Source organism: Thamnophis elegans, unplaced genomic scaffold, assembly GCF_009769535.1.
Source record: "Thamnophis elegans isolate rThaEle1 unplaced genomic scaffold, rThaEle1.pri scaffold_89_arrow_ctg1, whole genome shotgun sequence".
In the NCBI taxonomy this organism is placed as follows: domain Eukaryota; kingdom Metazoa; phylum Chordata; class Lepidosauria; order Squamata; family Colubridae; genus Thamnophis; species Thamnophis elegans.
Genome location: NW_022473913.1, coordinates 239,073 through 265,445, shown reverse-complemented (window position 1 = coordinate 265,445; position 26,373 = coordinate 239,073). Strand labels below are relative to the sequence as shown.

Genomic DNA, 26,373 nt, shown 5'->3' with positions numbered 1-26,373 from the left:
GAAAACCCAGAGGGAGGGAGGAAGAGAGAGGGGGGGTGCTTTAATGAATGAACTATTTAAAGCAGCCATGTCCTTTTTTCCAGACTTGGATGCAAAAATGGGTGGGAAGAGGGAGATGATGTGGCTACTTTAATTAGCAGCAAAAAAGTGATGGTTCGTGAGCCCCGATATGCACAGCCATAGCTGTGATTCCAAGTGTGCAGGGTGGTTTTTCTCCTGTGCCTGGAATGGATTTTCTCAACTGCGGCCACTTTTAAGACGGGTGGACTTCAAATCCCACAATTCCTCAGTCAGGAAGGCTGGCTGTGGGGAATTCTGGGAGCTGAAGTCCACAGGTCTTAAAGTTGCCCAAGTTGGAGACCCTTGCTTAGAAAATCCCCCCCATGCGCACCACCATTGTCCGATGTCTCTTAAACCCCAGTTGTTGGGAAAGATCCGCGGAAGGGCGAGATTTTCCCTTTCTCTCTTTCCAAAAAGTCCCTAGCTTGACTCCCGTGGAAATAAAACTGGAGCTGAACAGGATGGACCCTTTCTGTCCACCCACGAATCAGCTCGGACATCCAGCTCACACATCCCTGAACAGCATACCACACGACACAACAAGGATGTAAACAGTTTTATTAAGACACCATTTGTGTGTTGTACATTATATAAAACTCCACGGATGCTGTATAAGAAAAGGCTTCTCAAAAGATTGGTGACAAACAATTGGGATGGAGAGGAGGAAATATTTTTTCTTTCTTTTTTCCCCTTCCTCCCCTCCTTTTCTTTCTTTCTTTCTTTCTTTCTTTCCTTCTTTCTTTCTTTCTTTTCCTTCCTTTCCCCACCAGCTTTATTTGAATAACGGGAAGAACATCCAATAAAGAAACACCACCAAGATTTGTAAAAAGGAGACGGGTTTTGTGACTTGTCCCAAACCTGTTACCTGTGACACGAAAACTTCCATTCCCACCTGTACAGCGAAGCACCGAAACCCAGAATTGGGGATGGGGGTGGGTGGGAGGCTTCCCTCACTTTTCAACGCTGAGCTTAACCCGATCTGGAGTATCTGTGGGTATCCTTTTCAGAAGCCGTGCAATTTTTGCAAAAGGGCCCCCCCTCCGGAATTTCATCCGAGCCACGATTCCCAAAAAGAAAAAAATCACCACGAGAAGCCAGGATCTCTACCAAACCACCTCTTCCAGGTAGAAAAACACCTGGCAGGGCTAACGATTGGCTCCATTTCCTGCTCTGCTTCAGCCTCTCACCTGCTTCTCTGAAAAAGGGTGGATGTAGCCAAAATCCATCCAAGACAATGCTGTGTTGCGCTTTGCTGCCGGTCGAGTGCCACGCACCCGTGGCCAATCCGTGGCCAGACGGCTGGGGTTTTTGTTTTTTTTAGTGTTATCCAAACGAGTCTCTTCCTTCCCATTGCACTAAGGCAGTGGTTCCCAAACTTGGCAACTTTAAGACTTGTGGACTTCAATTCCCAGAATTCTCCAGCCAGCTCTGCAGAGCTGGCTGGAGAATTCTGGGAGTTGAAGTCCACAAGTCTTAAAGTTGCCAAGTTTGGGAACCACTCCACTAAGGGGATTAAAAATGACCAGGAAGTAATACTGTTTTCAAGTTTCTACCTTTGGCTAAAAGGGGCTTCCACGCTCGGAAAACCTTTCTAAGAAATTCACCATTAGTGTTAGGAAGCCAGGCGGGAAAGCAAGCTTACGGGGGGCGGGAGGGGGGGGGGCTGTGCGCCTGGCAAAATGTTCTCCCTGGAGTTTTGCAGGGTGAGGAGAGTGGGGTGTGTGTGTGTGTGTGAAATAGCATTATTTCATTTGCAAAAGCGGTACGCTGTCAAAACGAACCCCGCAAATCCACACACCGCTTGTGAAGATGCAGTCTCGACAAACCGGAACCCCGCAAAGCCACACACCACTTGTGAAGATGCAGTCTCGACAAAACGGCACCAATTATTTTGGGGGGGTGGGGGGGGTAGTTTAATTAAAGGTGGCCGTAACGTCAAGATATTTCTCTTGCCAAATTATTGGGGGTGGGTGGGAGGGCGAAATGCAGGACGGGAAATTCGAGGGTGTCATTTCCAAAAAAAAATCAAAGCACAGGAGAGACTTCTCCAGCGAGGGAAGGACTGAGATTAGGGCCTGGGGGGGGGTCACTTTCTACCCCCCCCCCACCCCGAGAAAGCACGTAAGGAAAGGGAGGTGTGTTAATTTTAGGAGCATGCTATTCTGAACTCGTTTTAGGAGAACGTTTTGGCCTGAGTTCGCCACACGCCTTTCGTTGGGTCAAACTGCTTTTTTTGAATGAGAAAGGCACTTCGAAAAGGCAGGAAATCCAGGAGTCCTGAAAGCTGCCAGCCCCCCCCCCCCCGCTCCCCCCCTCCTTCTAAAGACCCAGGTGTGGGTTCACCCCCTACTCTACGTTACTGGGGTGGCAATTTGGGAGAAGAAGCTACTACTTCGACCTGGGACAGACCCGAGTCAACTTCGCCTCTTCGACATCTCCCCAGCGGGCGCTTTATCTGTGGAGCGGACACCAAGAGGAGATCACCAAGCTTGAAAATTATGAAGAGAGAGGACCCGCGCAGCTCCTACAAATGAAGCGATTTGAGGGATGCTGGGGAAACTGAGGCACGGGGGGTGGGGGCGCTCTGGAGGGTGATCGGATGTGGGCAGTGAAGGAGACCCCCAGATATTTTCGAGTCGAGATTTTTGCAGCCTTCAAGGCGGGGAGACCTTCTATCCAGAGGCCGAGAAGCTAAATGGAGCCCCCCAAATTCTCCTGTTGGCTTTCTTGGAAGATTTAAAAAATGGGGGGGGGGTCTTTTGAGTGTAGATTACACACACACACACACTCTTCTCGGCCGTGTCTTGTTCTCCTGCTTTCCGACTTTGTGGCTTTAAAAGAAACACAATTGTTTTTTTAAAAAAAAGTGGGGGACAGGGCTGTCCTCCCCCTGCGCCCCCCCCAGTCCCCCAATAGGCCTATCGCTTCAGGAGAGACATTCTTCATTTCACACGGAACCAAAAAAATAAAATAAAAATACAAAAATAAAACTGAACTTGTTAGACATAAAAGAACATGCAAATCTTTTTTTTTTTTTTTTTAAATCAAAATCTTGGGGTCAGAATACTGACCGCCCCCTTCCCCACCTTGGAGGGAGGGAAGACAGGGTGGGAAGCGAGGAGGATGGGACTACTTGGGGGAAGAGGCTGGTTCTCCTCCTCCTCCCCCGCCCTCCCCATTCTTGGCTGAACCGGAGTCTCCGGTCGCAGAGCCTTTCCTGTGTTAATCCTGAAAACGGTAAAAACAACATTCCCTCCCTCTCCCCCCCCGCCCCAACTTCTTCCCCTTTTTTTTAAAAGAAAAAGGAGATTCCTGGATCAGAACTCGTCGTGCCGTACTAAGGCTTCACCAAAGTCCGTGGCTTGGCTGCCCACAAAAAGGTCGTACTTGTCCACAATTTCTTCTCTCGTCAGCTTGCCGTCCTGGGAAAAAAAAGGAAGCCAAAGGTTGAAACAACTAGTGGGTTTGTGGGAGCCGGAGAGTTGAAAGGGAGGTTGGGGGCACAGTTGCTGTTAATAAAGGGGCTCATACAGGTCCTCTGGCTATGTTGCCTTTGTGCCACGCCCTGCGTCGTCCCAGGCAGGTTCCCCTCTCCTCTCCCCGGAGGAAGCCCTCTCACCTTGTCCTTATCCGACTCGTAAACCAGGTGCCGCGCTTCGGCCTCGGCGTGGTCGTAATCGGAGGGCAGGATCCAGTCTTTGGTCTCCTCCTTGTCCATCTTCCCATCGTGGTTCTTGTCCCGGAACTCCGTAAATTGCTCTCGTTCCGTTTTGACCCACTCCGGTTCCTCTGTGTTGCCGTCGTGGCTGTACATGTCACCTGCGGAGGGAACGGCGGGAGGGTCACAATCCGAAGCGACGGGCCCTGGGCGTTGGAACTGCACCACGTAGGTGGTCCTCGGTTTACGGCCACAATTGAGCCCAATATTCCCACTGCTAAGTGAGACTCTGGCTGTTTCAGGGGATTAAAACGGTTGGGTGGCCGATAGGCAAATAATGCTTATACATAATTAAACCGTTCGGAGGTCGCTGAAAAAGGGACGTGGCACGTAAGCCTAAATGCTACTGCTAAGGGTCCCATTTTACGACCCGTCTCGCCACACCAGTTAAGCGAATCGCAGAGGTCCTTAAGCGAGTAACACAGCTGTTAAGCGAAGCAGGCTTCCCCTGTTGACTTCCCTTGTTGGAAGGCTGCTGAAGGGGGTCCATACGGCCGTCGTAAATTTAAGTCAGCGGCCAAATTTTGATCACGTGACCACAAGGATGCTGTAACGGTCGTTAAGCGTGGGGAAAAAAACTGTCCCAAGTCCCTTTTTTTCAGCGCCGTTGTAACTTCGGGCACTAAATGAACGGTTGTAAGTCAAGGACTGTATCTTTGATCGTTCAGTTGGCTGCCAACTCAGGACATTTCCAAAGGTTTCACGAGGACACCCCCATGGGACCCCCGGCACGAGGCAATGAAGGCCTCTCCTGGGGTTGAACAACGGGGGCCACGGCAGGATATGGCCAGGCTCACCTATGTATTCTTCCAAATTAATGAAGCCGTCTCCATTCTTATCGATATCCTCCATGGTTTCCTGTAGGGGAGAAAAAATAAATAAAGGACAATATTATTTATTTCCTGAAACAGCTCAGGGCAGCGAACAGATCTAAGACTCCTTCTGCCTATTCTTCCTCACAACAACCACCCTGTGAGGTGGGTCGGGTGGAAAGAGAGGGACTGGCCCAAAGTCACTCGGGCGGCTTTCATGCCAAAGTCAGGACTAGAACTCCCAGTCTCCTGGTGGCTGGCCTAAAGTCACCCAGTCAGCTTTCATGCCTAATTCAGAACTAGAACTCCCAGTCTCCTGGTGGCTGGCCCAAAGTCACCCAGTCAGCTGGCATGCCTAAGTCAGGACTAGAACTCACCGTCTCCTGCTGATTGGCCCAAAGTTACCCAGCTGGCTGGCATGCGTAATGCGGGACTAGAACTCACCGTCTCCTGGTGATTGGCCCAAAGTCACCCAGTCAGCTTCCACGCCTAAGTCAGAACTAGAACTCCCAGTCTCCTGGCGATTGGCCCAAAGTTCACCCACTCAGCTTTCACGCCTAAGTCAGAACTAGAACTCCCAGTCTCCTGGTGATTGGCCCAAAGTTCACCCAGTCAGCTTTCACACCTAAGTCAGAACTAGAACTCCCAGTCTCCTGGTGATTGGCCCAAAGTTCACCCAGTCAGCTTTCACACCTAAGTCAGAACTAGAACTCCCAGTCTCCTGGTGATTGGCCCAAAGTCACCAAAATAGTTTTCATGCCTAAGGCAGGACTAGAGATGGGTCCATTGGGAGTCATAAGTTCGAGGACTGCCTCTAAAGCCCAAGGGTTCCCCAAAATTGGCAACTTTTAAGACTTGTTGGACTTCAACTCCCAGAATTCTCCAGCCAGCTCTGCTGGCTGGAGAATTCTGGGAGTTGAAGTCCACAAGTCTTAAAAGTTGCCACTTTTGAAGACCTCGGCTCTGAAGTGTCGCTCGATCAGGCCACTCACCTGCACGACAATGTCCTTCATGTAGTCGTATTCCTCGGGGTGCAAGAAAGCGGTGAATTCCTCCTTGGTCGCCACCAGGTCTCCGTCCTGGTCGGCCATCTTGAAGCGCCGTTCATCCCGCACCATCATCTGCTTGTAGTTGAAACCGTCGTCGGGATCTGGATCGTCTGAACGGGCAGAGGTGGGTCGATTACCACACGGCGACTACACACCACCCTTCAAAACCTTACAGTCTAGGTCTAGCTCCGCCCCCAACCAAAATTCCCAGCAGGCCCCGACTTACGACGACGAGGGCGTCGTAGGTCGAGGACTGCCTGTAGGGAAGGCGCGATCGGCCGGATTATTTGCAAAAACTGAGAGATTCTCTCAGCCATCCAGGTGATGGTTCTCCCAAAAGTGCTTTTTTTTCCAGGAGGCAACGGAACTTTCTGGATTTTTTTCTTTCTTTCGAAGTCATTTCGCTTCCCATCCAAGAAGCTTCTTCAGCTCTGACTGGATGGTGGGGATTGGAAAGATTGATATCGTCAGGGTTCCAGTTCCCCGTCAGGTGCAGAGGTGCAGAGACAAAAGGATGATCTTGGCTTTCTAGAAAGAATGTTGTTATGGCTACTTCGCGTCTAATCTCTCCTCCCATTTTCCCCCCATAGAAAAAAAACGCCTAGTAGAAGAATAGAAAGTGTGGCAGGCCAAAGATCCCAAAAGAAAAGATGGCTGCAGGCCTGCGGCAGGGGAGGGGGGGTTTGTGTAGAGGAGGAGGAGGAGGAAAAGGAAGAAGAGAAAGAATGAAAGTGAGAAAGAAGGAAGAGGAGGAAGAGAAAGAGAAGAGGCTGAAGGAATGCAGGGGAGGAAAAGAATGAGGAGGGGGAGAGGGAAGAGTGGAACAAGGAAGGGAAAGGAAGGAAAGAGGGGAGGAGAAAAATAAGAAGAAGGAGGGCTCCCTGAGCATGGTGAAAGAATGAGGAGGGGGAGAGGGAAGAGTGGAACAAGGAAGGAAAGAGGGAAGGAGAAAAATAAAGAGGAAGGAGGGCTCCCTGAGCATGGTGAAAAGATGGCTGCAGGCCCGACAGATACTCCTTGCAGACAGCTGGTCATTTGCATCCTTTTAGGGAGTCGTTGAGGCCACTTGGAGGCATACAAATGAAATAAAACTCTAAACTCTAAACTCTTCTCTGTGTCCTCAGGGTCACCTGAGTGGTGCAAAACGTTTCCTGTAGTCTGCCATTCCCCCCCCCCCCTGGAAATCCATTTTTTCTGGTGGAAATCCACACCATTTTTGACCCCCGGGGGATGCAGACAAACCTCCAAGTGGCCTCAACGACGCTTTAAAAAGGATGCGAATGACCAGCCGTCTGCAAGGAGAATCAATCCTTCCATTCCCCACCATCCAGACAGAACTGAGGAAGCTTCTTGGATGAGAAGCAAAACGACTTTAAAATGCACAAACCAAGAAAGTCTTTTTTTTTAAATATACTTTTTTATTTTCCTCTTTCATAACATATAATCACATGTATACTATTACTTAGCCAATATCCTATTGTATTAAGTAGTAATTACATCAGTTCCTCTTGCCATCAACACCCAGAAAGATAAAAAACCCATTATTAGCTCTTCTGTTCTCCATACACCTCTTTCTTCTACCTCTCTCCTCCCTCCTTTCTTCCCTCCATCATCCTTTTCTTCTCTACTTCCCCTTCCTTTCTCCTTCTCCTCTCTCTTCATTCCACTCCTCCTTATCCTCCTCATCTTCCCCCCTTACCCTCTCTCCTATCCCTCTCTTCCCAACTTTCTTCTCTCCTCTGTTTCCCACTCTTCCTCTCATTGGTGTATTTCCGCTTCCATACTACTCTACTTCCCCTTCCTTTCTCCTTCTCCTCTCTCCCCTTTCCACTCCTCCTTATCCTCCTCATCTTTCCCCCTTACCCTCTCTCCTATCCCTCTCTTCCCATCTTTCTTCTCTCCTCTGTTTCCCACTCTTCCTCTCATTGGTGTATTTCCGCTTCTGAGCAAACTCCATTCTATGTTGATGGTATTTATGCTCCCATATCAATATACTTAACATATTTTAGTTTTAAAGAAAAAAAAATAAGAGAAAGTCTTAGCTGCCTCCTGAAAAAGCACTTTTTGGGAACTGGAAAAATTGCTTCCCGAGTTTATCTCCTTCCGAGTGGCGTCTCCTTGGGGAGTGGCATGCTGTTTGCCATCTCTGGTTAGGTCACCTCCCCAAAGTGAGGCCAAGAATGTGGTTTAATCTGCCCTCTCGGTGATAAAATGCAGCTAGGCCAGGGGTGTCCAAACTTGGGAACTCGAGCCAGGCGCTTGAAGACGGATGATCGGCAAGCAGAGCCCTGGCTGAGAAGCAGCCACTCCGCAAATCTCTTAGTAAAATCAAAAGCAGAAGCTGCCTTAAAAATGATGCTCGCGGCTGCACACAAGGCAGACAGATGCTCTCTACGGTTGCGCTTCCCAACTTCTGCCATGGAAAGACGTGTGGACTTCAAGTCCCAGAATGCCCTGGCCAGCACGGTAATGGACTTTTAAGCCTGTGGACTTCAACTCCCAAAATCCCCCACAGCCAGCCATGCTTGGAACATATTTGGACTTCCAACTCCCAGAATTCCCTGAAAGGTTTGAACTTGAAAGGGGGAACCAGAAGCGGGCCCAGCATTGCCCCTCCCTCAGCCCTTTGCATAGTCCTAAAGCCGGGAAGGGTCCCTAAGAGGCCATCCAGCCCAGCCCCCGCAGGCTTCCCCATCCCGGAGAGGCGACAATCCAGCCTGCGTTTGGTTCCCAGAATTCTGTGTTTGACTTAAAAAAAGGGAGAGCGGGAAGTGTGGGATGGGCCCAGCATGGCCTTTAGCCCTTTGCAGAATCCTAGAGCTGGGAAGGGGCCCTCAAGAGGTCATCCGGTCCAGCCCCAGCACCCTTCACCATCTCATCCCCCGAGAGGCAATCTAACCAGTTCTGGGTTCGACTTGAAAAGGGAGAGCGGGAAGCGTGGGGAGCCCAGGAGGGGCCCAGCATGACCCTCCCTTGGTCCTAAGGATCCCTAAGAGGTCATCCAGCCTAACCCCTGCAGGCTTCCCCATCCCGGAGAGGCGACAATCCAGCCTGCGTTTAGTTCCCAGAATTCTGTGTTTGACTTAAAAAAAGGGAGAGCGGGAAGTGTGGGATGGGCCCAGCAGAATCCTAGAGCTGGGAAGGGGCCCTCAAGAGGTCATCTGGTCCAGCCCCAGCACACTTCGCCATCTCATCCCCGAGAGGCAATCTAACCAGTTCTGGGTTCGACTTGAAAAGGGAGAGCGGGAAGCGTGGGGAGCCCAGGAGGGGCCCAGCATGACCCTCCTTTAGTCCTAAGGAACCCTAAGAGGTCATCCAGCCCAACCCCTGCAGGCTTCACCCACCCACCCCACCACCTCCCGAGAGGTGACCATCCAGCCTCGTTTCGGACCCCGGGGGCCCCTTTCCCCTTCAGCTCGACGGATGCTTCCCAGCGAGGCTGCCCCCCTCCCCGCCGCCCCTTGCCCCTTACCCAGGTAAGAGCCATAGGTGACATTCCTGTACTCTTCCCAGGAGATGGCGCCATCTTGATTCAAGTCATACTCCTGCCATTGGCGCGCTACGTTCTCAGTGACGTACTTCTTCTGCGCCTTCTTAATCCAGTCCTTCAGCTCTCCCTCGGTCACAAACCCATCCTTATCCGTGTCTATTTTGCTCACAATGGTGCTACAAGACAAAAGGGGGAAGGGGGGCACGGTTGAGCCTCGGGGAGCGGGCGAGACCTACCGAAGACGTATCCGTAGGTGGCGTTCTTGTACTCCTCCCAGGAGATCAGGCCGTCCCCGTTGAGGTCGTGGCCCTTCCGCTGGCGCTCCACGTCCTCGTAAATCCAGCGCTTCTGGGCAAACTTAATCCAGGCCTTCAGCTCCTCCACCGTTACAAACCCATCCTGGTCGCCATCTATTTTACTTACAATCTTTCTGTAGGGGGGAGGCAGAAAAAGAAGTGAGAGCGGGAGGAGGCAGGCGCTCGGGGAGGGAGGGGGGAGAGAGAGATGGAGGAGGGAGGGCGGGAGGGGATGAGGACCGGAAGACCAGACCCCGAGAGGCCAGCGGGTTAGGGCCCAGCAGAGCAATATCTCTTTAAGACGGGTGGACTTCAACTCCCAGAATTCCTCAGTCTATTTGAAGTTGGGTGGACTTCCATTCCCAGAATTCCTCAGTCTATTTGAAGATGGGTGGACTTCAACTCCCAGAATTCCTCAGTCTATTTGAAGATGGGTAGACTTCAACTCCCAGAATTCCTCAGTCTGGTTTAAGAGGGATGGACTTCAACTCCCAGAATTCCTCAGTCTGGTTTAAGAGGGATGGACTTCAACTCCCAGAATTCCTCAGTCTGGTTTAAGAGGGGTAGACTTCAACTCCCAGAATTCCTCAGTCTGGTTTAAGAGGGGTAGACTTCAACTCCCAGAATTCCTCAGTCTGGTTTAAGACGGGTAGACTTCAACTCCCAGAATTCCTCAGTCTGGTTTAAGACGGGTAGACTTCAACTCCCAGAATTCCTCAGTCTGGTTTAAGACGGATGGACTTCAACTCCCAGAATTCTTCAATCTCGTTTAAGAGGGATAGACTTCAACTCCCAGAATCCCTCAGTCTGGTTTAAGAGGGATGGACTTCAACTCCCAGAATCCCTCAGTCTGGTTTAAGAGGGATGGACTTCAATTCCCAGAATTCCTCAATCTGGTTTAAGAGGGATAGACTTCAATTCCCAGAATTTCTCAGTCTGGTTTAAGAGGGATGGACTTCAACTCCCAGAATCCCTCAGTCTGGTTTAAGAGGGATGGACTTCAATTCCCAGAATTCCTCAATCTGGTTTAAGAGGGATAGACTTCAACTCCCAGAATTCCTCAGTCTGGTTTAAGACGGGTAGACTTCAACTCCCAGAATTCCTCAGTCTGGTTTAAGACGGGTAGACTTCAACTCCCAGAATTCCTCAGTCTGGTTTAAGACGGATGGACTTCAACTCCCAGAATTCTTCAATCTCGTTTAAAAGGGATAGACTTCAACTCCCAGAATCCCTCAGTCTGGTTTAAGAGGGATGGACTTCAACTCCCAGAATCCCTCAGTCTGGTTTAAGAGGGATGGACTTCAATTCCCAGAATTCCTCAATCTGGTTTAAGAGGGATAGACTTCAATTCCCAGAATTTCTCAGTCTGGTTTAAGAGGGATGGACTTCAACTCCCAGAATTCTTCAATCTCGTTTAAGAGGGGTAGACTTCAACTCCCAGAATTCCTCAGTCTGGTTTAAGACGGGTAGACTTCAACTCCCAGAATTCCTCAGTCTGGTTTAAGACGGGTAGACTTCAACTCCCAGAATTCCTCAGTCTGGTTTAAGACGGATGGACTTCAACTCCCAGAATTCTTCAATCTCGTTTAAAAGGGATAGACTTCAACTCCCAGAATCCCTCAGTCTGGTTTAAGAGGGATGGACTTCAACTCCCAGAATCCCTGAGTCTGGTTTAAGAGGGATGGACTTCAATTCCCAGAATTCCTCAATCTGGTTTAAGAGGGATAGACTTCAATTCCCAGAATTTCTGAGTCTGGTTTAAGAGGGATGGACTTCAACTCCCAGAATTCTTCAATCTCGTTTAAGAGGGGTAGACTTCAACTCCCAGAATTCCTCAGTCTGGTTTAAGACGGGTAGACTTCAACTCCCAGAATTCCTCAGTCTGGTTTAAGACGGGTAGACTTCAACTCCCAGAATTCCTCATTTATCTATCATCTATACCAATCTATCTATCCACGTATCTATCAAACTATCAATTGCAGTTTAACCCAAAACAAGAAACTCCCGATCCACAGAGAATTTCCTTCTCAAATGGGGATAAATTTGAAAAAGCTGAGCCTAGAAGCAGAACCCCAAAGCCCATGATCCTGTCTCTCCACCCCCACCCCCACTCCCAGAGTCCGGAACAGCAGAAGCACCAGCGGCCAGTTCCAAATATAACCACAGATGTCACTCCTGTGATTTGACACTTGGGCAGAGGGGGGGGAGGAGTGGGGAGGGAGCCTCAGCCAACTCCTTGCTCTGTTCTGGGCCTCTCATGCGCTGATGCAATAAAACCAGAGAAATTATTACGCACATTGCATTAATGGGCGTTTAATTAATATACCGTCATATCAAGCCCCTCCTTAAGTCTGCTCAGATAACGGTGAAGAAAGAACCTCCCACTTGCTCTCTGCTGGCCTTTTACAAAATGACTTAATCAATCAATCAATCAATCAGAATAGAGCTGGGAGGGACCTTGGAGGTCTTCTAGTCCAGCCCAAGCAGGAGACCTGATATCATTTCAGACTGGTGGCTGTCCAACATCTTCTTAAAAACTTCCAAACGTTGGAGCCTTTGCAACTTCTGGTGGCCAGCTGTTCCACTGATTAATTGTTCTCACTGCCAGGAAATTTCTTCTTGGTTCTCAGTTGCTTCGTTCCTCGATTAGTTTCCACCCATTGCTTCTTGTCCTGCCTTGAGGCGCTTTGGAAAATAAGTTAAGCCCCCTCCTCTTCTTTGGGGCAGCCCCTCAAATATTGTAAGGCTGCCATCATGTCCCTCCTGCTTACTAACTGGAGGGAAAACCCCAGTTTAATTCCAGGTGGTTTCCCCTTGAGAAACCAAGAGGCAGAATTTAAAATCCAGGCTGAAAAAACAGCGAGCAAAATTAATGGAGTTGGAAAGAATCAAAAGTTCTGGAGAACAGATTGTGCGTCCCCCCTCATTCGTGACAAGCCATGACCGACATTTAATGTGTTCAGGGCTGGGCGATGGCAGGAGGTCCTCGTCTTACGACCGCGACTGAGCCCCACATTTCTTTTCCCTGAGCGAGGGCCGTCGCCCAGCGAGTTCTGCTCCATTTTACAACCTTTCCCCGCCACAGTCCTGAGTTGAATCCCTGCAGCGGTTCAGTTAGCGACGCAGCTGTTAAAAGGGCACTCGGGGCTTCCCCACTGACCATTTATTGTCAGGCGGTCGCAAGAGGGGATCCGTGGGGGCACTGTGCCAGACAGTGGCCGAGCGTCCAAATTTTGATCGCGTGATTTGCGGGGAGTCTGCAACGGTCGTAAGAGTAAAAAAATAAGTCATAAGTCACTTTTTTTCAGTGTGGTTGTATCTTCGGTCACTAAACAAATGGACGTAAATCGAGAACTATCTGTTTTGTTTTGATTTTTTAAGGAAACTGCCTTCTAGGAGAGCATAACACCCACCTGGAACTTTGTTGTAATATAGTTCCTTGTGTAGGTGTGGGTCACCCATGGCCCAGCTCATACCAGGGCATGCGGAGCCACGCTGAACCACACAGGAGAAAACAAACTCCTAAAACTCCATAACATCCTGATAGTTCATAACATAACATCCTGAGATGCGCCCTACCAATGACGCCCAGGATTTGACCATATATAGACAGAACTTCCCTGAGCAGTAGATTAGAAATTGTACTTTTACAGGCTGTTTTTAACCACATGCTATTGTTCCTCCTGCCTTTGTCCTATCTCAATAAAAGGGGCTCTCAGACCCCCAATCTGGGTCGCTCCATCCCGAGAAAGATCGTGTCCGTGTCTTTTCTCCACATTGGCCTCATGGGCGAACCACGGGAACGTTACAGAACTTAATTCTGGAAAGCAAATAGTGAAGGGAACGTTGAGATGCTGCCAACTAAACTCAGTTTAAATTCAGTTTAAGCCAGGGGTGTCCAAACTTGGGAACGTTGAGGACTTGTGGAAGTCCACAAGTCTTCACGTTCCCAAGTTTGGACACCCCTGGTTTAAACTCAAGGGGCCCTGAAGGTCCTCTCCTCTTACCCCAGCCTTTCTTTGCTCTCCTCTGGGGTCAACTGGTCGAACGTCTTGGCTTCGTCAACCCCCAGGAAGGCGTCGTGGTCGTAATCGAAGTTCTGGCCGTCATCGTGGACCTTGTCGCTCAGCTGAGCGTCGTGGTGGACGCGGTCCTTCTTCTCGGTGGGCTTGCTCTGAGCGCAGAAGGCCCACAGGGCCAGGCACCCCACCACTTGCTGAACGCCCAAGACCATGGCTGAGGCCCTGAGGGGATCCAAGCAGAGGACACGAGGGTTATGGATTTGGGGGCATCCGTGGAGACCACGGATGGTGTGAGCTGAAGTGGACGAGGAGGTGACGGCCACCTTCCCCAAAGACCAGAACTTGAAGGTCACCTGGTGATATTGAAACCTCGAAGAACCAGGAGACACCAAAGAAAACATCTAAGTTGGTTTGAGTGTCCAACTTGGGCCACTTTTAAGACTGGTGGACTTCAACTCCCAAAATTCCCCAGGTTGAAGTCCACAAGTCTTTATAAAGTCGCCAAGATTGGATCCCTCTGTTCACTGTGTCCACCCTGAAGCTGACCTGACCTGAAGCCATCTCAACAGCTCCAATGTGGAAGGAGCCAATCTTGGCGCCTTAGAAGAGACCTGTGGACTTCGACTCCCAGAATTCCTTGGAACCCTGACATTTTCTCAACCTCAGCTGAGGAGTCCATACATGGATATTCCTGATCTAGACCCAATTTTCTCAACCGTTTAAGATATGGAGACTTCAACTCCCAGAATCCACCCAACTTAAAACAGGCTGGCTTAGGAATTCTGGGAGTTGAAGTCCACAGGGTGGATATCCCTAGTCTATACCAACTTTTAAGATATGGACTTCAACTCCCAGAATCCACCCATCTTAAAACAGGCAGGATGGGGAATTCTGGGAAGTCCACAGGTCTTAAAGTTGCCAAGGGTGGATATCCCTAGTCTATACCAACTTTATGGAGACTTCAACTCCCAGAATCCACCCATCTTAAAGCAGGCTGGCTGGGGAATTCTGGGAGTTGAAGTCCACAGGTCTTAAAGTTGCCAAGGGTGGATAGCCCTAGTCTATACCAACCTTTAAGATATGGAGACTTCAACTCCCAGAATCCACCCATCTTAAAACAGGCTGGCTGGGGAATTCTGGGAGTTGAAGTCCACAGGTAGCTAGGATAGGACAACCCACACCTAAATAATTCAAATTATGGGATCCCTCCCCCATGGGCTACTGGCTTGGTGGGCTTCAAAATAGGGACAGAGTAATTCATGGAAACCCTGGGCACGAAAAGCTCTGGGTTTGGGACGGCTGTGCGACTTGCCCAAGTGGTGGTCTTCTCCTAGGGCGAAAGGGGGGTGGGGGGGCTGTCTCCAAACGTTGCTCCTTTAAGACCAGTGGACTTCAACTCCCAGAATTCCTCAGCCGGTCACCATCTTTCTTGCCGCAGCCGTTGAGTGAATGGCTGCCATTGTTAAGTTGCTAATACGGTTGTTAAGTGAATCTGGCTTCCCACTGATTTTGCTTACCAGGAGGAGACAAAGGGGAAAATCATCTCTCTCCCCCTCCCTCCCTCTCTTTCTATCTCTCTCTCCGTCTCTCTCTCTCTGTCTCTCTGTTTCCCTCTCTCTTTTTTCTGTCTGTCTCTCTGTCTCTTTTTCTGTCTGTCTGTCTCTCTCTTCCTGTCTCCCACTCTCTCTCTTTCTGTCTCTCTCTTTCTCTCTTTCTGTCTGTCTGTCTCTCTCTTTCTCTTTTTCTCTCTCTCTTTTTGTCACCATCTGTCTCTCTGTCTGTCTCCTCTCCCTCCCTCTCTCTCTTCCTGTCTCTCTCCCTCTTTCTGCCTCTCTCTCTTTCTCTCTCTGTCCCATTGTCTCCTCCCCTCTCTTTCTGTCTCTCTGTCTGTCTGTCTTTCTGTCTCTCTCTTTCTCTCTCTGTCTGTCTCTCTCTCTCTTCCTGTCTCCCATTCTCTCTTTCTGTCTCTCTCTATTTCTGTCTCCCTCTCTCTCCCTCTCTTACTCTCTCTCTCTTTCTGTCTGTCTTTCTCGGTCTCTCTCTTTCTCTCTCTTTCTGTCTCTCTCTCTCTCTCTCTTTTATCAGTCTCTCTCTCTTCCTGTCTCTCTCCCTCTTTCTGTCTCTCTCTCTTTCTCTCTCTGCCTCACTGTCTCCTCCCCTCTCTCTCTTTTTCTATCTCTCTCTCCCTGTCTCTCTCTGTCTGTCTCTCTGTCTTTCTGTCTCTCTCTTTCTCTTTCTCTGTCTTTCTGTCTCTCTCTCCCTGTCTCTCTCTCTCTCTCTCTCTGTCTCTTTCTGTCTCTCTCTCTCTCTCTCAATGTCACTCACTCTCTCTCTCTCACACACACACACAGCAACCATTGTAAATGTGAGACAGCTGTCAGACATCCGCATGTAAACCACACGGCCGTGGGGATGCTTGCAATGGCCGCTAAGTGTGAAAAATGGCCCTCAAGTTACTTTTCCCCCTAGTGTGTTGTAACTCCAGTCACTAAGTCAGTGTTTCTCAACCTTGGCAACTTGAAGATGTCCGGACGTCAACTCCCAGAATTCCCCAGCCAGCGAATGCTGGCTGGGGAATTCTGGGAGTTGATGTCCGGACATCTTCAAGTTGCCAAGGTTGAGAAACACTGCACTAAGTGAACCGTCGTAAGTCGAAGACTGCCCCGTGTTATCCACGCTCTTTGCATTTCCAGCCTACTGAATCTATTTATAACCTCTCTGATCCTTTCAGATTTCTGCCCTGGATCTCTTTCCATAGAAGCCAATGGGTATTTTCCACCACCCTCTCTGGACAAGGGGCACAAACACACACACACAAACACACAAACACACACACTGCCCAGAGAACCGCAGGGAAATGACATTCTAATGCCCGTGAATTCCAAATTGTGACCGCAAAGGTCGCCAATCTTTCCGAAACGGTGAGGACGGTGGATTGCTGTCGTTCCACGTTGTGCTATTTTCGGGATCACAAACTCAGTTGCACCATCAACGTAGGTCAAAGGGGGGGTGGGGTGGGGGGGGCTTGTCCCTGGAACAACACCGGATTCCAGAAGGGGTTTTATATGATCCCCACAGCAAAGGTCCCGGGATCACCAGATATATATCGGGACTCGGTTGGTTTAATACGGAGAGTCCTTGACTCTCTCGCCACAATTCCGGTTGCTAAGGAAAACATTTTGCTCAGTGTCCCACTTTACGAGTTTTTCAGTTGTTAAGTTAATCACTGCAGTTGTTCAATTATGGTCGTTAAGTGAATCCAGCTTCCCTGTTGACTCTGATTGTCGGGGGGGGGCGGTCGCAAGAAGGGATCACGTGACACACACCCACACGGGGGGGGGACATTGCAACTGTCATAAGTACAAGTCAGTTGCCACGCATCTTGTAAACCCGGGGATGTTGCAATGGTCACGAGTCACTATTTCCGGCGCCGTGGTAACTTCAAACCGTCACTAAATGAACCGTCAAGGACTGCACCCATCTCCTCCTCCCTATTCCTCCTGCCTATGGGCAGGTGCTGAAAATTAAAGATGCAGAAAGCAGCACAAAACTCATGAAAAACTAAACTAAATAATAATAATAAATAATGAAATGAAAAGAAATACATAAATAAGATTTAAAATATGACCAACACGGAGAGCACCATTCTCTGTCCTAAAAGTGTGATCCGCTCTGCAGAGTTCCCACCAAGGACACTGCTGGTTTAAACACAATTGGATTTTTATCGTGGTTACTAGAACACTGCTGATAATTCCCCATAACTAAGCCAACATTAAGCCTGGCATTCGATCCATGGACCTGGCGATCTGGTTTTGATCATTCATTAAGAAGGGACACAAACTGGGACGGGACAAGATAAGGAATTAAATCTTTAACTTCCTCAAGAGGTGGCAAGGGATGACGGACAGGGAAGAGCTGAAAATTCAGCCCGTATCCCCAAATGTACAGGGAGTCCTCGTTTAATGACGGTTCGCACGGCACTGGGGGAAAAAGTGAGTTCTCACACTTAACAACCGTTGCAGCAGCCGACGGTCACACGATTAAAATTCAGATGCTTGGCAACTGACTCATATTTATGACGGTTGCAGTGTTCCGGGGTCACGCGAGACCTTCCGACCAGCAAAATCAAGGGGGAAGCAGGACTCACTTAACGACCGCGTTGCTAACAGCTACACTGATTGACGTAACCGCGGTGAAAAAAGTTTGTAAAACTTTTGACCCAACAAAAGCTGTTTTGTTGAGCTAAAAACAATATTAGACTCAACTCTGGTCGTAAGTCCGAGGACTGCCTGTGTATAATAACCACTCTGGTTTCTTTTTCATGGCGAGACTCTACTAACTGGACTGGGAAAGTGGAACCAGCTAGGGAAAAGCGTCTCTACCTGGTGAGTCTAGACCTCAATGTCACAGTGTTTCTCAACCTTAGTGACTTTAAGTCCTGTGGACTTCAACTCCCAGAATTCCCCAGCCAGCTCTGCTGGCTGGGGGATTCTGGGAGTTGAAGTCCACAGGACTTAAAGTCTCCAAGGTTGAGAAACACTGCTCAATGACCTACAACAAGGGTCTCCAAACTGGGCCACTTTTAAAGGCTTGTGGACTTCAACTCCCAGAATTGCCTGAGCCAGCTAGGGAATTCTGGGAGTTGAAGTCCGCAAGCCTTAAAGGGGCCACATTTGGAGATTTCCCCTGACAGCTGTCAAACGGAAGCCCTTCACCCAGAACCACTGGACACAAGCCAGTTCTGGCTGGCCGCAGGGACAATTGGGCCAGTAGGGCTGCCTGGGGAATTCTGGGAGTTGGAGTCCACAAGCCTTAAAGGGGCCAAGTTTGGAGACACATACACACACACACCGACCCACGCATATTTGTACAATACAAGCTCTGCACCCCGCAGCTGGTTCTGGGAGGGGGGTAGCCTTCCTCTAAGCAAGGACTGGGGCAACCCACATTCCCCCTCCCCAAATAAAGGCCCAACTTCCTCTTGGGTCCAAAGGGAGACCCCCACCCCCAAAGGGGACAATGCCAGTTCTTTGCTGCTCACAGCTGGCGAGGACGCAAGAGGGTGTCCGGGACCCTCCCCTTGACCCCCTCTCCCAACAGGGTTAAGACTGTCCCGGGATTCAGGGGGTCAGCAGGCTTCCTGGGAAACCCCCCCCCCCGTCTCTTCTGGGCATGCCCCACCAGGGAGACCCCCCCCCAGAAGACTTCCCAGATGTGAGACCTCCTCCAGCTGCTAGGCTGGGCACCCAAAGGTGGCCACTCTCTTCAGGACCCCCCCCCCGCATCTTGAGCGGACCCAAGGGAGGACCCTGCCCAGGGAGATCACCCCCACCCGAAGACCCCCCCCAAATGGGTGGGGGGAGTCTCCCCCAATCGACACCCCCCCAGACTGGCTGCCTTTTCTGGGTTCCCGCCCTGTGTCGCCTCCCCTTCCCAAATAGGGCTGGGGGTGGGGGGGAGACTCCCGTCCCGCCGGGGATGATGGGGCCGGGAGTCCTGGCTCCGCAGCTGGAACCCGGCCAGGCTGGTGAGTTGGCCGAAGGAAGGAGGGAGGGAGGCGCTGCCGCAACGGTCTGGGAAAAGGAGCGGAAGGGGTGGGGGGGGCTACAACGCCCATAAGCCTCGGCCAGGCGAGGCTGGGGAGCATGGGAGGTGTAGTCCCCCCCCCCTTTACGTCCTCAACGCCGGACGAGCGAGCGGGGCTGTTTTTTAATGAGCCCCTCCCGGCCTCAACGAAGCCATTTCACATCCAGCTGGTCTCGTTCCCCCGTCGTCCCGCTTACCGTCCGCGGCAACGACCGAGAGAAGCGGCGGCGAAACCTTGCCGGGGGAAGACGACGGAGGAGGAGAAGGAGGAGGAGCCGCGCAGGCGCGGTGGCGACTCCCGGCGACCACGTGACGCCAGGCCAGGCTGGGGCCGGCGGGCGGCGACGTCACCCAAGCCCTTCCGATTGGCTGCCGGGGTAACAACCGTCCCGCCCCTCCCCGGAGCGGACTATAAAAGGGCGCTCGCCGGCCACGGCCCCGCAGTTGCCGCCGTGGCAGCGGCACGGAGGGAGGGTGGGGCTATGCGTGTTGCCTTTGTTGAGGGTATTTGTGGCGTGTCACATTCGCAACTCACGCTGTGGTCTGAGGAAACCCTGCGTAGTCATCCCGTCGTCGTAGTGTGAATAAACACGGTTTGAGAAGGAGCGTTGTGAGATCCACAAGCCTCGACCCGTTGTACATACACATTGCACGACCTGGTGTGATTCCCTCCATCTGTGCAAGGTTGTCACAATATCCTCAAGAGCGCCTTTAAAATAAAAATAAAAATAATAGAACTGTAACAAATCCCCAGGAGGGATGTGGTGGCTCAGTGGCTAAGACTCTGAACCTGTCAATCAGAAAGGTCGGCCGTTCAGCGGTTCGAATCCCTAGCGCCGCGTAACAGAGTGAGCTCCCGTTACTTGTCCCAGGTTCTGCCAACCTAGCAGTTCGAAAGCACGTAAAAAATGCAAGTAGAAAAATAGGCACCACCTTTGGTGGGAAGGGAACAGCGTTCCGTGCGGCTTCGGGCGTTGAGTCATGCCGGCCACATGACCACGGAGACGTCTTCGGACAGCGCTGGCTCTTCGGCTTTGAAACGGAGATGAGCACCGCCCCCTAGAGTTAGGAACGACTAGCACATATATGCAAGAGCCGAAGTGGCACAGTGGTTAAATGCAGCACTGCAGGCTACTTCAGCTGACTGCAGTTCTGCAGTTCGGCTGTTCAAATCTCACCGGCTCAGGGTTGACTCAGCCTTCCATCCTTCCGAGGTGGGTAAAATGAGGACCCAGATTGTTGGGGGCAATATGCTGACTCTCTGTAAACCGCTTAGAGAGGGCTGAAAGCCCTATGAAGCGGTATATAAATCTAACTGCTATTGCTATTGCTATTGCAAGGGGAACCATTTACCTTTAACAAATCCCCAAACCACACCCAGTCTGGGGGGTGGGGGAAATGTCAGTGCACAGCAGACGGTGGTCCCTGGCCCACTCCATTCAGAGAGAAGTGAGAGCTGGGAGACTAATGGAAAACAGCAAACATTGAGAATAGGAATAGAACAAGAAATAGAATAAGAACTAGAATTCTTTATTGGCCAAGCGTGATTAGACACCCAAGGAATTTGTCTTTGGTGCAGATGCTCTGTGTACATAAAAATACATTCATCAAGAATTATTAAGTACATTACTAAGTGATAGTCATAGGTTACTAAATAAGCAATCAAATCATACTAGGAAACTACTGTAAAATAATATAAATTGTAAAAGTACAAGCAACAGGGTTATGCTCATAAGTAGAAAAGGAGAAAGGTAATAGAAAGGATGAGAATAATAATAATACAGCCTTAGTAAATAGTTTAGCAATAGCAATAGCAGTTAGACTTATATACCGCTTCATAGGGCTTTCAGCCCTCTCTAAGCGGTTTACAGAGTCAGCATATTGCCCCCAACAACAATCCGGGTCCTCATTTCACCCACCTCGGAAGGATGGAAGGCTGAGTCAACCCTGAGCCTTGGATGGATAGATAATAGATAAGATTAGATAGATAGATAGTTAGATAGATAGATAGATAGATAGATAGCAATAGCAATAGCAGTTAGACTTATATACCGCTTCATAGGGCTTTCAGCCCTCTCTAAGTGGTTTACAGAGTCAGCATATCGCCCCCAACAACAATCCGGGTCCTCATTTCACCCACCTCGGAAGGATGGAAGGCTGAGTCAACCCTGAGCCGGTGAGATTTGAACCGCCGAACTGCAGATAGCAGTCAGCTGAAGTGGCCTGCAGTACTGCACACTCTAACCACTGTGCCACCTCGACTCTGTTTGGGAGTGTTGTGGGAATTATTTGTTTAGCAGAGTGATGGCACGGGGAAAAAAAACTTTCCTTGTGTCTAGTTGTCTTGGTGTGCAGTGCTTTATAGCGTCGTTTTGAGGGTAGGGGTTGAAACAATTTCCATGTCCAGGATGTGAGGGGTCGCATCGATTAGGCCTCCTCCGAATTCCATCTACTAGCCAGTGCAAACTGGTAACTACCCGGAGGAGAGCCTTCTCGGTGGCTGCTCCGAGAAGAGCCGAGGTGGCGCAGTGGTTAAATGCAGCACTGCAGGCTACTGCTAGATCAGCAGTTCAGCGGTTCAAATCTCACCGGCTCACCGGCTCAGGGTTGACTCAGCCTTCCATCCTTCCGAGGTGGGTAAAATGAGGACCCAGATTGTTGGGGGCAATATGCTGACTCTCTGTAAACCGCTTAGAGAGGCCTGAAAGGCCTATGAAGCGGTATATAAGTCTACTGCTATTGCTATTGCTATTGCTCCGACCCTCTGGAACGAACTCCCCGTGGAGATTCGGACCCTCACCACCCTCCAATCCTTCCGCACCGCTTTGAAGATCTGGCTGTCCCGGCTGGCCTGGGGTTAAGATTCCAACCCCACCCGAATTGTGTGACTGTTGTGCTCTCTTTTTAATATGTTGTATTGTTTCCATATTGGAATACTGTTTGTCTTTCCCCCCCCTCCCTTTTTGAATTGTGAGCCGCCCTGAGTCCCCCCAGGGAAAAGGGCGGCATACAAATAAAGGAAATTCTAATTCTGTAGATATTTTCACAGAGTTATAAATATAAGTGATTTAATGCTTTTAATGCGGCGCTCCTCTTTCTCCATTCCAATATTTTCTCAGGAACTGCGTTTCCTTCGGATCTTGGATTCTTCCCCAATTTCCACCTGGAGTGTCACATGTGTGGGACATTCACCAACCTGTGGCTTTCCGCTTTCCTTCTCAGCCACTTAGCTGTCGCCAATTTCTTCAATCCTGACATATATTGTAGCCCGCCCAGTCATAACGAAACCTGAAACTTTCCCTTTTAATGCATGTATTCAGCCACTTCACAGGTTCAGCAGAGGACTTCCGTTCTCTTCTTAGTTTCAGGCACCAAAATACGTGGGTTTATCTTTCTTGCCAATTGCTAATTATTCCTCTTGGTCATCTGCATACTTCGCAGTTGAGGTGGCAACCATAGTTATTCCTTTGGTCATCATCAGAATAACGACATAACAGAATAACAGAGATGGAAAGGACCTTGGAGGTCTTCTAGTCCCGTGACCCGTCAAAACCGCGTTCCACAAAAGCGCGGTCGATGAAATCGCGTATGTGACGTCATCACAACGCGACGAAAAAGATCGAAAAATTGAAATAAAAATTAAATTACAGCAAGCCAATTCACATAAAGGTAAGGATTAGGTTAAGGGTTAGGGTTAGGGTTAGGGTTAGGGTTAGGGTTAGGGTTAGGGTTAGGTTAAGGGTTAGGGTTAGGGTTAGGTTAAGGGTTAGGGTTAGGGTTAGAGCGTTAGCGTTACGTTTAGCGTTAGGTTAAGGGTTAGCGTTAGGTTTTTCGTTACGTTAAGGGTTAGGTTTAGGGTTAGGTTTAGGGTTAGGTTTAGGGTTAGGTTTAGGGTTAGGTTTGGGGGGGTTAGGGTAAGGTTTTCGCTTTATTTTTACATTTTTCGATCTTTTCCGTCGCGCTGTGATGACATCACATACGCGCTTTCGTCGACCGCGATTTTGTCGTCCGCGGTTTTGTGGTGGAACCTTCTAGTCCAACGCCCCTGCTCAAGTAGAAAATCCTATAACATTTCAGACCAATGGCTGCCCAATCCCTTCTGAAAACTTCCAGTGCTGGAAGATTCACAACTTCTGGAGGCAAGTTGTTCCACTGGTTAATTGTTCTGGCTCTCAGGAAATTTCTCCTTAATTCCAGGTTGCTTCTCCCCTTGGTTAGTTTCCACCCATTGCTTCTTGTCCTGCCTTCAGGTGCTTCGGAGAACAGGCTGACCCCTTCTTCTTTGGGGCAGCATCTCAAATACGGGAAGACTGCTGTCCCTTCACCCCTAGACCTTCTTTTCATTAAACTAGACAGACCCAATTCTTGCAACCATCCATGATAAATTTGGGCTTTCAAGTAACAGTTTCATGTGCCGTCCAGAATTGCTGTATCAGTGAGATGGGACATCAAAAGAAATTTAATAATTAAGCATCACTAGTCAGAAAAATCACCCACTTTAGTCACACCAGTGCCACAGGCAGCTAACATTAAGGCAGGCTGGTTTTCTATAACACAGCCACAACCAGATTATTGTGCGTGCGACGATGGAAAAGCACTGAAGCCCCCAGGAAGGACAAAAGGGGTGATGACAGTCTCAGAATTTACAGAAAAGGGAAAAGAGGGGAAAAAGAAGGAAAACCCATTTGTCTGAAATGGTATAAAGTTTCCTACCTGAGCAGGGGGGGATGGACTTTGAGCCAATCACCAGGAGATGGGGAGTTCTAGTCCCGCCTTAGACATGAAAGCAGGCTGGGTGACTTTGAGCCAATCACCAGGAGATGGGGAGTTCTAGTCCCACCTTAAGCGTGAAAGCCAGCTGGGTGACTTTGGGTCAATCACCAGGCGATGGGGAGTTCTAGTCCCGCCTTAGACATGGAAGCAGGCTGGGTGACGTTGGGTCAATCAATAGGTGATGGGGAGTTCTAGTCCCGCCTTAGACATGGAAGCAGGCTGGGTGACTTTGGGTCAATCACCAGGCGATGGGGAGTTCTAGTCCCGCCTTAGACATGAAAGCAGGCTGGGTGACTTTGGGTGAATCACCAGGAGATGGGGGAATTCTAGCCCCGCCTTAGACATGAAAGCAGGCTGGGTGACTTTGGGTCAATCACCAGGCGATGGGGAGTTCTAGTCCCGCCTTAGACATGGAAGCAGGCTGGGTGACTTTGGGTCAATCACCAGGCGATGGGGAGTTCTAGTCCCGCCTTAGACATGGAAGCAGGCTGGGTGACTTTGGGTCAATCACCAGGCGATGGGGAGTTCTAGTCCCGCCTTAGACATGAAAGCCAGCTGGGTGACTTTGGGTGAATCACCAGGAGATGGGGGAATTCTAGCCCCGCCTTAGACATGAAAGCAGGCTGGGTGACTTTGGGTCAATCACCAGGCGATGGGGAGTTCTAGTCCCGCCTTAGACATGGAAGCAGGCTGGGTGACTTTGGGTCAATCACCAGGCGATGGGGAGTTCTAGTCCCGCCTTAGACATGGAAGCAGGCTGGGTGACTTTGGGTCAATCACCAGGCGATGGGGAGTTCTAGTCCCGCCTTAGACATGAAAGCAGGCTGGGTGACTTTGGGTGAATCACCAGGAGATGGGGGAATTCTAGCCCCGCCTTAGACATGAAAGCAGGCTGGGTGACTTTGGGTCAATCACCAGGCGATGGGGAGTTCTAGTCCCGCCTTAGACATGGAAGCAGGCTGGGTGACTTTGGGTCAATCACCAGGCGATGGGGAGTTCTAGTCCCGCCTTAGACATGGAAGCAGGCTGGGTGACTTTGGGTCAATCACCAGGCGATGGGGAGTTCTAGTCCCGCCTTAGACATGAAAGCCAGCTGGGTGACTTTGGGTGAATCACCAGGAGATGGGGGAATTCTAGCCCCGCCTTAGACATGAAAGCAGGCTGGGTGACTTTGGGTCAATCACCAGGCGATGGGGAGTTCTAGTCCCGCCTTAGACATGGAAGCAGGCTGGGTGACTTTGGGTCAATCACCAGGCGATGGGGAGTTCTAGTCCCGCCTTAGACATGGAAGCAGGCTGGGTGACTTTGGGTCAATCACCAGGCGATGGGGAGTTCTAGTCCCGCCTTAGACATGAAAGCAGGCTGGGTGACTTTGGGTGAATCACCAGGCGATGGGGAATTCTAGTCCCGCCTTAGGCATGGAAGCAGGCTGGGTGACTTTGAGCCAATCACCAGGCGATGGGGAGTTCTAGTCCTGCATTAGACATGAAAGCAGGCTGGGCGACTTTGGGCCAATCACCAGGCGATGGGGAGTTCTAGTCCCGCCTTAGACATGAAAGCAGGCTGGGTGACTGGATGAATCACCAGGCGATGGGGAATTCTAGTCCCGCCTTAGACATGAAAGCAGCCTGGGTGACTTTGGGTCAATCACCAGGCGATGGGGAGTTCTAGTCCCGCCTTAGACATGGAAGCAGGCTGGGTGACTTTGGGTCAATCACCAGGCGATGGGGAATTCTAGTCCCGCCTTAGACATGCAAGCAGGCTGGGTGACTTTGGGTCAATCACCAGGCGATGGGGAATTATAGTCCCGCCTTAGACATGAAAGCAGGCTGGGTGACTTTGGGTCAATCACCAGGCGATGGGGAGTTCTAGTCCCGCCTTAGACATGAAAGCAGGCTGGGTGACTTTGGGTCAATCACCAGGCGATGGGGAGTTCTAGTCCCGCCTTAGACATGAAAGCAGGCTGGGTGACTGGATGAATCACCAGGCGATGGGGAATTCTAGTCCCGCCTTAGACATGAAAGCAGCCTGGGTGACTTTGGGTCAATCACCAGGCGATGGGGAGTTCTAGTCCCGCCTTAGACATGGAAGCAGGCTGGGTGACTTTGGGTCAATCACCAGGCGATGGGGAGTTCTAGTCCCGCCTTAGACATGGAAGCAGGCTGGGTGACTTTGGGTCAATCACCAGGCGATGGGGAGTTCTAGTCCCGCCTTAGACATGAAAGCAGGCTGGGTGACTTTGGGTGAATCACCAGGCGATGGGGAATTCTAGTCCCGCCTTAGGCATGGAAGCAGGCTGGGTGACTTTGAGCCAATCACCAGGCGATGGGGAGTTCTAGTCCTGCATTAGACATGAAAGCAGGCTGGGCGACTTTGGGCCAATCACCAGGCGACGTGGAGTTCTAGTCCCGCCTTAGACCTGGAAGCAGGCTGGGTTACTTTGAGCCAATCACCAGGCGATGGGGAGTTCTAGTCCCGCCTTAGACATGGAAGCAGGCTGGGTGACTTTGGGTCAATCACCAGGTGATGGGGAGTTCTAATCCCGCCTTAGTCATGAAAGTCATTTG

At 50.4% G+C, this 26,373-nt stretch overlaps 1 protein-coding gene across 2 annotated transcripts; it reads right to left on the bottom strand.

The window, feature by feature from the left end:
* Window positions 1-2,237: 2,237 nt before the first annotated feature.
* On the bottom strand, window positions 2,238-19,323 carry CALU (calumenin). 2 transcript variants are annotated; one of them, XM_032238797.1, is made up of 7 exons: window positions 19,231-19,323; window positions 13,433-13,669; window positions 9,366-9,559; window positions 5,583-5,749; window positions 4,576-4,636; window positions 3,680-3,879; window positions 2,238-3,482 (listed from the first exon to the last, which is right to left on the bottom strand). In XM_032238797.1, exons 2-7 carry the CDS (start codon window positions 13,657-13,659, stop codon window positions 3,378-3,380), a joined length of 954 nt encoding a protein of 317 aa, XP_032094688.1. In that variant the 5' UTR covers window positions 13,660-13,669; window positions 19,231-19,323; the 3' UTR covers window positions 2,238-3,377. The 2 variants fall into 2 exon arrangements, with proteins under 2 accessions (XP_032094688.1, XP_032094687.1); XM_032238796.1 differs by lacking the exon at window positions 9,366-9,559 and adding an exon at window positions 9,112-9,305.
* Window positions 19,324-26,373: the final 7,050 nt, after the last annotated feature.

What these genes read in the sequence shown, in the direction of transcription:
- CALU (XM_032238797.1), bottom strand. Translation starts at nt 13,659, where the DNA reads ATGGTCTTGGGCGTTCAGCAAGTGGTGGGGTGCCTGGCCCTGTGGGCC. An exon ending in GAGAGCAAAGAAAGGCTGGG is followed by an intron (nt 9,560 to 13,432) that starts GTAAGAGGAGAG and finishes TCCCCCCTACAG; the next exon opens with AAAGATTGTAAGTAAAATAG. An exon ending in CACCTACGGATACGTCTTCG is followed by an intron (nt 5,750 to 9,365) that starts GTAGGTCTCGCC and finishes CTGCCCGTTCAG; the next exon opens with ACGATCCAGATCCCGACGAC.